The sequence below is a fragment of the Pyxicephalus adspersus genome, chromosome 1 (genome assembly GCF_032062135.1).
Source record: "Pyxicephalus adspersus chromosome 1, UCB_Pads_2.0, whole genome shotgun sequence".
In the NCBI taxonomy this organism is placed as follows: Eukaryota; Metazoa; Chordata; class Amphibia; order Anura; family Pyxicephalidae; genus Pyxicephalus; species Pyxicephalus adspersus.
The window spans coordinates 164,331,390-164,343,329 of NC_092858.1; the positions used below are offsets into that span (position 1 = coordinate 164,331,390).

The 11,940-nt window shown below is 39.0% G+C and overlaps 1 protein-coding gene across 1 annotated transcript; it reads right to left on the reverse strand.

The window, feature by feature from the left end:
• Nucleotides 1-515: 515 nt before the first annotated feature.
• On the reverse strand, nucleotides 516-10,299 carry CFAP298 (cilia and flagella associated protein 298). The gene is made up of 8 exons (XM_072398199.1): nucleotides 10,208-10,299; nucleotides 8,859-8,999; nucleotides 7,139-7,306; nucleotides 6,395-6,462; nucleotides 4,838-4,996; nucleotides 2,891-3,022; nucleotides 1,918-2,013; nucleotides 516-730 (listed from the first exon to the last, which is right to left on the reverse strand). Exons 2-8 carry the CDS (start codon nucleotides 8,995-8,997, stop codon nucleotides 620-622), a joined length of 873 nt encoding a protein of 290 aa, XP_072254300.1. The 5' UTR covers nucleotides 8,998-8,999; nucleotides 10,208-10,299; the 3' UTR covers nucleotides 516-619.
• Between the last annotated feature and the right edge of the window lie 1,641 nt (nucleotides 10,300-11,940).

An 11,940-nucleotide genomic window follows, 5' to 3' on the forward strand; every position in this document is an offset into this window, starting at 1 on the left:
GCTGCAAAAATAATTAGCTGCCTAAAAATGTAAAAATATTTTTGGCAGTACAAGTATGCAGCCAGTTAAGTCAAAAACTCTGATCTGCACATCTGCATTGAGAGTGCACTATGCCCAAGAGCCATATGCAGCCCTTAGCTGCTTGTGCAGGCCCTTTGGGCCACATCAGTCTGTAGTGGGAGCATTGATCTGTAAATAAGTAATATCATTGATCACTAACAGTGCCATTTAACATGTCCCCGGTCTTCTGAAACTTATCTCCAATCTACAACTATACCTGTAGCATGTCCACATTCTCTGACCATTATGTCCACTATGTATGCATTGACAGTCCCTTTAGGATTACATATTTAACATTGTGGCCTTTTGGTGATATCAGGGGCTTCAGTTCTGCACCTAACCATTAGCAGTTTCCCAGTTCCTTCCTGACTAAGTAGCTCATATTACTTGTGGAACCATCCCATTCCTGGTTCATTCTACAGCCAGGAACAGTAATGAAAGCCACAAACACCAAATTATAAAGAAAGATAATTTATTAATACAGGACTGAAGGTGACAAATAAAACTTGTCGCACTTAATACGCCAGACATTTGTAAATGATGAAGATTGCTGGGTTACTTATCCAGGTCTCCATTTAATGTTCTTCACACCCTGAAATTGTCTTTTTAGGGAGCTGCTGTCCGCCCAGTCAGCATTCAGGTATGAAAAATCTTCATCCTCTTCAAGTCTCTGGAACCAAAAAAAATATTAATTTGTGAGGTTACAAAGCAACAATGCCAATGCCAGTCAAAATGCCATTAATCTCTGCATGATATTTAGGTCTACACGATAGGTTTTATTTATACAATTGTACAAATACTAAATATATGCACAGTTAGTGAAGGGGCATTATTAAATGATCTTTATGTCTGACTGTCGTAATGGAGAATTGACAAGCTAATTTAAATAATAAATATTAGAGTTTTGCAGTATATGGGTGACACTTGTATGCTCTTTATGATCCACAATATAAAGTGCTATACTGAAATACAATATTGTGATTCTTTGTATGTATTGGTCAGCAATGGAATCCTTCCATATCAGGACGTCATATATTGCCAATTGTTTGTGAACATCTGACCATCACACTCAAATGAGCTTGGTGAAATTCCAATTCAGAAACCATAGGCATTACAATGCAGTTGCCCCACCTTTTGCAGCTACTGTAGAGCAGCCTCCACACATCTGCGGGGATTTTCAGAAGATTTTAAAGTGCAGTTGTGAATTTGTGCATTTCTTTTTCAAAAAGAGCATTTGTGAGATCAGGTACTTTGTGAAGCCTTTGGACTAAGCGTTGTAGAATGATCTTCCTGCTGAATTGTGTTCGGTTAAGTCTACCGTAAATTCTGCTCCAGAATATGGCCTCGATTTGTACGTTTTGGTTAGGTTCTAACATAGAATGAGAAGACCAGGCTTACAATTGGCCTTTCAATCTATTTATTAGGGATGAGGACCAGACTCTTTAAGGCCAATCAAATTCCTCCACAACAAACACCTCAATGTCAACAAACCACCATGTCATTATTGGAGCAAAAAAGAGCTTTACCCAAATTATTGCCAGAAGGTTGGAAGGGTACAATTGCCTAACATACTGTGGCATTACCAGTACCTATAACTGGAATCACCAATGCTCAATTATTAACAGGGGTTACTGTCATATACTTGTGGCAATGTCAAGCAGGTAGAAGAGTCAGGTGAAGACAGAGTTTTGGTCACAAATGGACTTTGGTGGTGTCTGCCAATCAATCATAAAAAATGGTTTTGTAGCAAGGTCAGTACCAAAAAAGCTCAACAGCTTTAAGTATTGTGGACGCTCACATTCCTATTCTTTTAAATTGGAGCTGGAGTGTTAAAGGTAAAGGTTGCCCATGCATTACCTTGAATTCCTCCTGCTTTCTGTGGTAATGCATCATCAGTTTCTTTTGCTCTTCCTCTGAAATGACCGGCTCTCGTGCTGGGGCTCCGTGTCCTCTCTAGATGGGTTTAAAAACACAAATAAATACTAAAAATAGGACAACATATATAAAACTAATACATGTTCAATTAATGTTAGGAAAGTCACAAACTAACATGGGCTATCATGGTCCTATGGTTCCTATGAAACCTAACTTCATTAATTGTAAAGAACCCGCCAGGACCGAACATAGGAAATGTCACTGCTGACTTGTTTGTAAGGGTAACCTTTTACACAATATTTTGCCAACCTTGACACTGTGGAGGGGGAGGCCAATTTCTGTTTTAGCATGGCGGTACTCCTATATACAAATCCATCTCATAAAACCTTGTGTTTAAGGAGTTCAGGCCAGCAAATAACTCAGATCTTAATCTTTGTGATGTACTGAAACACCGATTTTATGCCAGGTCTTCCCACCAACCTCACTCCTTAAACTAACAAAAGTTCTTTCGGTGGGCAATGGAGAACAAACGCCATATTAGGGGCCATGTTTTTTGGGATGGGTTGCCCAGCAAGATCATATATTGGTAATTATCGGATGTCCACAAATCTTAATCTATAGAGCAGTAATCTATAAATTGTCAAACTAAAAGAGTAATGCAGCTTTTATTATTGCTGCTTTCACTGTGCTTGACTGACATCTGGTTTCTGCCTCTAGGGTGTTTATATCATATTCATTGTTAGCAAATATTATGTGTGATACTTCCCTCACCTCCTATATTGTAAGCTTTTCTGGGCAGGGTTCTCTCCTCACTGTCACTGTCTGTATCTGTCTGTCATTTGCAACCCCTATTTAACGTACAGCGCTGTGTAATATATTGGCAGTTTATAAATCATGTTTATTATTATTATTATTAATATTAATAATATTAATATTATGAAAATGTGGTAAGCACCTTTTGTATCTTCACAATTATTTTCGTCTTTTCATTCTTGCCTACATAGTCAACAAGTTTTTTATTCCTCAGGAGCTCCTTCCCTGCCCACCACAGCTGGGCATTGGGTTCCTCAATGACCATCTGTCCAGCCTAGAACACAATGGCATACAGAGAAATTAACAGAAGTCAGAATTCAGCACATTAAATTAGAAAAATCACAACATTTATTTTGTCGCCCTATCACCTAGGCTTCTAACAAGCACAATCACAATAGGTTATTTTAGCATACATTGCACTGGCATAGTCCACTGATGTTATCATCAGCAAAACCATCCTGAGATATATGTTGAGCTCTTTGCTACTGTATGAACATCACCAAGGCTGGCTTCCCATCATGACATGATCTCCGTCCTCAGACAATGACGCATAGGATGTGCTGAGCATTAATGTGTGAAGAGTCACAAAGGAAATGCAGGCAAACATCGAGAACATCAAGGAAACAGCCTGGAGTTCAGTTTAAAGAGAACACATAGATCAGCCATGGATCATAGGAGACAAAGCCCACCAATGACATGAGAGGCGATGAATATGTAAGGCTGATTCGAGGGACAATATTTGATCACAGGCCGTGTCTTTGTCAGGCCTCCCATTCCCATCATGTATTGTTTTGGTAACAATGATGTGGACAAATCTGACAACTGTTTCAAACTTTTCTCTAGAAGAAAATCAATTGGACGGCATATTTACCAGAAGTAAAGAATGTCTGATTGATTTTTCAAGATTTTTTCATATAACTAAACCAGAAAATAGTTTTGTTCCTGAGGTTTGTTCAAGCTGGAGGCCTCTGGCAGTTCCCAGGAGCTCACTGTGGCAGTGCGGTTGCAACTGCACTGTTATGAGATCCAGAGGCTGATTTTAGTATCTGGTCCACATCGCTTGAGAAGCAGTAACTGCGCTGATTGACAAGCACTGGGTGGCAGGAAGTGTGAACAATTAAACATTTTTGCTGTCTGGTAATAGGCTGTGGGAGAGAAGACCTGTAAGGCACCGTGCACACATTGCCCTTGTGCTACAGTTCTTTCTCCGCAGGATGAAGCTGCAACCACATGGCTAAAAGTAACATTTTGCCTTAGGAAACCACAGTGCAACCCCACTAAAACTGCATGGTCATCCCTTCTGCAACAAAAGGACCTGCCTGGTTGCAAGTTTTTATTTCTAGTTTAGTTCTGCTTTTGTGGTTCAGTCGCGATGACATCACAAAAACTGTTTGCATCATTCAATATGTGCTATGGTGAACCCCCAACCTTTAAGGAGGTGGGACAGAAGATCTGGATAACAGTAAAAAAAAAAACAGAGATGGGTTCTGACTTTCCCCATTCCATCCATACTTAAAAAAAAAATGTCTGGCTTTACATACACTTTTAGGTGGACCTATTTCCACACCAGTTCCCCTCCCTGATCTCTGATCAACCTATCCACCTATAATACTTGCTAATTTAGGTATTTGTTCACAAAATCTTTGTCAATCAGCAGCTCATCCTGGGTTCTGTTTCTCTTGATAAGAAATCATGTGATCAAAGCATTGATTTAGCTGTAGATATACTTTAAATATCTACCCCATCTATCTGGGTATATACTTCACTAGGCCGTTTCCAAGATAAACACTTACTGCTAAGGACTACAACAGTTTAAAACATATCAGACCAGAACATTTTGTCTTGGTTTGATGCAACATTAGGCTGCTGGATAAATGTATACATTGTATGAGCATTGGTCCAAGTAACTATTGTGCAGATGTGTGTAATCGCCCTTTACCATTTTTCTCTATGGATTATTTTTGTAGGACAGGACCAAGACACCAACATCTGTCGGCTTTTAAGAAGCCCAGTAAACTAGAAGACACAACCAAAACCTTCTTGTCATTTAAAAAATCCAGACTGATGGGGGGGGGATTAAACGTTATACCTGAGTTCCAGAGAGGTCTTCATTATTTTCAAACTCCATTCTGATTGGGTCATGGGGAGGTAATCCCATGGGATAGACAATCATAACAGCCCCACGTAGCTGATCCAGGGCATCTTTTACCATGTCCGTTGTTAAACACACATTGGCCTCTGCTTGTTTCTACACAAAAAGAGGGGATTTTAGGATGCATTTTTTACACTAAAATAAAACTATATTACCAATATCTATATCAACATGTTATGAGGATTCCAATGCCAAATTGCCATCTTTACAGTTGTGACACATGAACAATAATAACATACAAAGGCCGACACAGCAAACAAAAATCCTAAATAAATGAAAAGCTGTGTAACTGGTATCCTTTTTATTTTAGAACAATTTAAAAAAATATATTTTTGTTAAACAGTCCGGGAATGCTCCCAGAATAGATAAGTCTCTGTTCAGCTGTCTATGTTACATTATTAGTACACAGTATTTATATAGCACCAACATATTACAAAGCTCTTTACAAAGTCCATACTCATATCACTTGCTGTTAACCAAACTGCATGTTTTTGGAATGTGAGAGGAAACCGGAGTACCCATTGGAAACCCACACAAACACAGGGAGAACCTACAAACTCCATGCAGATAGAGTCCTGGCCGAAAGTTGAACCTGGGACCTAGTGCTGCAAAGGCTAGAGTGGTAAACACTGAGCCACCGTGCTGCCCTAGGCTCCTCTATGTCTTTGTACCTCCAGTATGGTCTTAGGACAGCTCCCTTTCACAAGCCTAAACCAGGCTTGGGTGGAGAATGGTGGTGAGGATAAGATTAGGGTAACAAATGAATTTGTTTTTTTAATATACTCAGAATGTCAACACTGGTCTCCTTATTCAAGTAGCCTGTGGTTCCATCTCCCTACTAATTCACTATAAGGGTTTATTTACATGATGGCAGAGAGTACAGACAAAGTTAAGTCGGCTTAATTTCTCATGCAAGATTCAAAAAGATCTGTGCAGACCATAAAATTAGAGAGTGCTGAGAAGGAAAAAGTTTGCTGTGGTTGTCTGAAAAGGGATTGTTGAAGTAGATTGCAAATATTTTTTATTCCCACTGCCTGTGTCACCAAATACTTATCATGATGAGAAATTGCTGCCTGAAAATTCATAACCTGACACATCTGGGAGTGTCAATTATCTGGCCCCCCTGTGCTCAGTGGCTCATCCTGGCGGAACAAGGAACAATCCTAATGAAAGTGAAGGGGAGAGAATGTAGCGGGCTGCAGCTCCGTCGTTCACCACCTGCCCTCTCAATAGAGCAGAGAGGCACTGTATGTACAGTGCTCGTTCATGCATTGTTCAGTCTTTCATGACCCTTTCCAACGACAATTATTGAATGTGTGTATGTAGCCTAAGGGGCCAGAAGATGACTCTTAGAAGGGTCAGTTTTAGAGGAAATTTCAGGTGACAGTTTTGGCAGTTGCAGGAGAAACATTTTTTAATGTATTCTTTGAAGGAAGTCTATTTTTAGCAGCAGAACTACTTTATTCTGCATAACAGTACATGAAACAAAATTACCTTTGCCATTAAAGCTTTTGCTTCCTCCATTGTTGTTTGTAACACTTTCTTCATGCTCTCATTAGGTGCTGAAAAATAAAATATAATAAAGTGTAACATAATGCTGATTACCCAGACCATCCTTTCTTTTCCTCCTATTTATAACACTTTTTTATACTGGAAGCGTACTAATGGGCAATACAGCTTTAGGTTCTCTGGACAGATCAGAAAGGTATTGAGAGAATCCAATAAGTTTCCAGGGATACACAATGAGTTATTATACAAACTTTAATTAGGGGATTCCACTTTCTGTAATTATTGAAGCACTAAGGCTCAAAGACTTAACGTGTTGGCTAGAAGAAATCTGCACATATTTTGGGCGTTTGGGTGATGAGACAATAACAATAGACTATAGGTCATATAAATGGTTTTTTACATGCAGAGTTTTGTCAGTGCTGTCTTAGTGCGAAAAATAGTCTATTTTGTAAATAAATGTGTTGTATTAATCACACAAAAAAAAAATGATCTCCCAAATACCTGCTTAATTTTAGCTCATCTCACCAACATTTGTGGTGGAAAAATGTCAGTCAGGAACTTTTCTGACAGTTTTATTTTGAAGAAATAAAAAGATCAAAGGAGTAGAAGACAGTTTAAACTTCAATGGATACTGATGTGGTTTTTTGTCACTCCAATATAAAAAACCATTAAGGTGACATTGACACAATATGGTTGACTGTTTCATTCCATGCAAAATGAAAACTTTACCATGTCCATTACGTCTTCCAATCTCATCCTTTTTGAAGACACTTCCTCCACTGGGCACACATTTAGTTTCCCATTCATCCTTTAGTTTCAGCTCTTCAATTTGCTCATCAGTCAGGCCCTGCATATTTGGGGGCAGTGTAATACCATGTTCTGCCAACTCTTCCATCTCTACAAAAGGAAAAAAAAGAAAGGCGGTTTATACATTACACTTTACCTAAACAGTCATTTAGAGAGTCGGTAGCATATTATATTTTCCTCCTTATAATCGGTCTCTATTTTTATATCTGGAAAGCAAAGTCACATGACACGGAATAAAAAAGGGCTAACTGTTAAAGTAAATCAAAAACCAGACTCGCCATTTTCCCTGTGCTTTAGCAGTGCAGACAGCAAATCAAAAATGTTTTAACTGGGCTTTGGAAAAATGGACAGTATTTGTTTTCTTCACAGGGACTGCTTTTTTTAATTAGTGAAATAGTTTTTTTTTTTTATATGAGGTTATATGAAAAGTTTCATAATAGTCTATATGGTGTTTCCGGGACAACCAATACCTAATTCAAGATCATCTAGTAAACAGGGATACTGGTATCTGAAGACATTTAGAATGTAAGGGCACCTATATATACAATATCAGTGCAAATTCAAGGGAAACTAAAAGCCACTGAAATTATAGAGTGTATCAAAAATGTGAAGAAAGGAAACGAAATCCTGCATGCCGTCCCAAAGCAAGTCTGAGTCTCTGTGTTTAGATTCTTAGTTCAGAACCCCCAACAAGGATCAGCGAGCAGAACAGTCTAAAGCAGCAATGACTTGTATCTCACACTGCAAATATACATATGAGGGTATGAATGCCAAGACACCCTTACATAGCATGAATTGAATTGAAGAGGGATTCAAGACAAAAGGTAATTTCCAGGGTGCTGCTTGGGCAAATTTACACTTTTAGCTGTTTCCAACAACACAGAATATTATACTTGTTATGTCTTGTATAAATATTCTTCCACATAAAGTGTAGACTTATGTTTCTTGGGTCTGGACCCCCGATCAATAACAACCCATTGTTTTCAGCCCACGATTAATACTTATCAAAATCTCATACCCATAGCCTTGTGATATTTCGCAGGCCATGTTTGTGAGATTCGGGTATATAGAGGTATTTGGTTACTTTTCCTAAGAGCTGAGGTAGGCAGTACACTGTATTTTAGGTAAAAGTAAAATTATTTTAAATGCAAAAAAATTTGATAGTCTTATTTTTGTTTTATAGTTTATGTAACTATAAAATGCAACTTTATATTTTCTTTATGACTTTATAATTTGTGTAGCTAATGTTTCCAGACGTCAGACAGCAAGGCATTTTAGATGCCAAATTTTCAGATGCTGTTCTATGCATTAAAAAAAGAAATAACGGACACGTGGTCCATAAACCACTGCCGAGGGATAACTGCAAAACAAATAAGAAAAATCTACAACTGAAAAGAAATATAGGGCTTGATTTATTAGGCTCTCCAAGGCTGGGGAGCATACACTTTCATCAGTGAAGCTGGGTGATCCAGTAAACCTGGAATAAATTTCTTAGTTATTTGTTAGCAAATGTTTTGAATCCTGGACCAGATCCATTCCAGGTTTGCTGGATCACCCAGCTTCACTGATAAAAATGTGTTCTCTCCAGCCTTGGAGACCTTTATTAATTCAGACCCATTGCATCTTTGATTGCTGTTCTTACCTGCACAAATCCTATTAACTTTAAGCCTGCCATTATAAATGGCTGCTACTTGTTTCACCAGTTCATCCACGGGTACGCTAACAGTTGTATCGAAGAGGAACTGAGTCTCGTCACCGTGTTTCACGTGTAGGCGCACCATATCTGTAATGATAAGGATGGTGAAGTGAAATGACAGCAAATATCACACAGGTGTTTGTTATGGAATATACACAGCTTATAAAAAATAAGGAATACGTTTCTTTAAATCTGACCTGCAACCTATCCCTTCAGTATTGCACAGTTGTACTTCTTTTGTACAGAAATCGCTTACTCTGGGTTCACTGCACACTCTGAGCTTCTCACAATGTGCATTAAAACCTGCAGAAGCTCTAAGTTTGCTTTATGTCCCAGCAGGAAGATGTCCAGTTTCTTCATACGTACGAGTATCCCTGATCTGCCCCTTTAAATAAAACGGACCAATCACTAATTTTACTTTACATGAAAGAGTAGACGACCCTTACCCTTTAAAGCGTACCTAAACTCAGAATTTTCACTTTACATACCATGGTAGACAACCTTTCTATGCAAGGTAAAAATTATGTTTTTTTTTTTTTTTTTTTAGGTAAAAAATATGAAATGTATATTTTTCCATACCGTACAGTACTGAGTACAGTCTGTTGAGGACAGACAAGGAAAATAATTACAATATGCTTCATTTCCTCACAATCCTTAACAACTATTTTTATTTAACAAAAGGAAATAAAATGTAAACCCATGCAAATCATACCAGTCTTATTGTAAATATACCCAAAGCCATTCTTTATACAGGGAGAGCAGGGGTTGGTATAGGAAGGGTGGTATTTCCTTGTGCCATTTGTACCGTTAGGGAGATTTCTTCTCACTTCCTATGCTGCTGACACAACAGGAAGGTGCAAAAATAATATATGACACTAAAAAAGTACCCAAAAAACCTAATTGCTGCACAATTGTTAGCCTTCAGACCTGGTTACGGGGTCATCAGGACAAAAAAAGGGGTAAACCTTACCCCCCCCCACGTGGGGGCATACGAATTTTAACTTGAGCTCCTAACTCCTATTAGAATTAATCCCCCCCCAACCCCGCCTGGGCTCCTCTGGTTTCCATGGAAACAACCATTATGTAACACTCTTACTTGGTAGAAATAAATATTTTGGAGATTTATATTTATTACACACAATACATTACAATATATTAGGAATAATTAGGACAAGCATTAGATCAGTGGCACTGTGTATAGACACAGACAGCTCAGGACAATCACAGAGGCTCAGGGATGATTCTAACACCCAAACAAAGGACGATTTTAAGACAGAAATTGATATTTTTCTCACCTGCTACTGAAGCACAAGACTTCCTGCAACTCAGCCCGAACTACGCTGCTTCGTTTCCTAGGAAACGACTATAAACATCCGGTGTATTGCTGCTAGTTGGAAGTGATTAGTTCCCACCCACTAGCTTGAACCGGATGTGATCTCATAACAGGAAGTGGAAGGAGCATAGCGTGAGCCTGGGATAACTTGTTACCATAGTTACCTCATAGCTGTGTGGAGACATAGGTGTGCTGAGTGAAAATGGCAATGTTTATATAAGCATTATATAGAGATAAAGGAGGGAGCTGGGTGACACAGGGTTAAAAAACATCACATTGGGGCCAAGTGGCTGCAGTGTCAGCATTCTGTGGTAATGGAGTGACAACCCCCCTAGCGTTCTAATTCTGTCCATATTTTCATGTAAAAAGCATTACATTTTTTTTGCATGGAAATTTATTTTACATTGTAGGCTATAATTTCTAAAATTAAAGTGAGTGAGCATAACTCACTACAATATGTCCAATATTTAATAAATTTAAAATTAAACTTAAAAACTTAAATAAAAAAAAACAAATCTGTTAAAAAAAATAGTAAAACATAATATACCTGTACAGAAGCATGTTATAATATATATATATATATATATATATAATTATATGAAGGTTTCTTTGTATTGGACTCAATACAGCTATTGTGTATTGAATCCAATACAAAATTATGTGAATTTCCCGCTGCCCCTCCCGCCCACACCAACATCACCAGGAAACCCCAGAGATCGTCTCTGCAGTTCATGGCTGGAGAACGGAGGAGCAGGACATGTCCCCAGGACCTGCGGGGACCAGCAGGGCGCGTGGGGACGCCGATGGAGCAAGGTAAGTGTTTTTTTTTTAAAGTTTTAGGCGACCCCGAGTGTGGCTGGGGATTACTGCTAGGGGGGTTAAAGACGAACTAAACTCAAAAAAGCCTAAAAAAAAAAACACCTTCCATCGGGTCCCGTGTCGTCCTGGTATCCGTCCCCGAGATGGTGTGGTTCCCCTGAGCAATGTTTCCTGACCTTTTAAACCCTTGATTTAACTTTCAGGTCTTCAGGGAACACTGCTTTAGTTACTATATTCACAGCTCACAGGACATTAGTGTGGTGGTCATTGGGAAGAATGCCTCTTACATTGCTGGTCAATGGGAAAAAATAGGTGTTTACTTTACAACACCTATTTTAAAGGAAAAAAAAGGCTTCTGCTTCGGTCTTTATCACTGCAGTGATCAAGACAGATTGTGAGCGCAGAGCCTAATGGGATACACACGTTATGCATCCTGGGAGGCTCCTGGGCGCTCCTCCTGCGCATGCGGGGGGATGCTCATCTGACACATGCAGTGAGATTGACACTATTTTTTCCCCCTTTACAGCAGGCGACATCACCCGATCTCGTGACTGCACAGTGCGAGATCAGGTTATATAGCTACAGTGAGGGAAAGAAGTATTTGATCCTCTGCTGATTTTGTACATTTGCCCTCTGACAAAGAGATGACCAGTCTATAATTGTAATGGTTTATTGTAGGTGTGAGAGACAGAATAACAACAAAAGAACTCTCAAAAACTCAGTGCTCAAAAGTCAGAGCGTGATGTGCAGCTGCCCTGAGATCATTGACAAGTTCCCCCTGTGTAGTTCTGAGCTGCTTCGTCCCTGTTCTCATGATCATTGCAACTTCACAAGAGAAGATCTTGCATGAAGCCCCAGACCGAGGGAGATTGACAG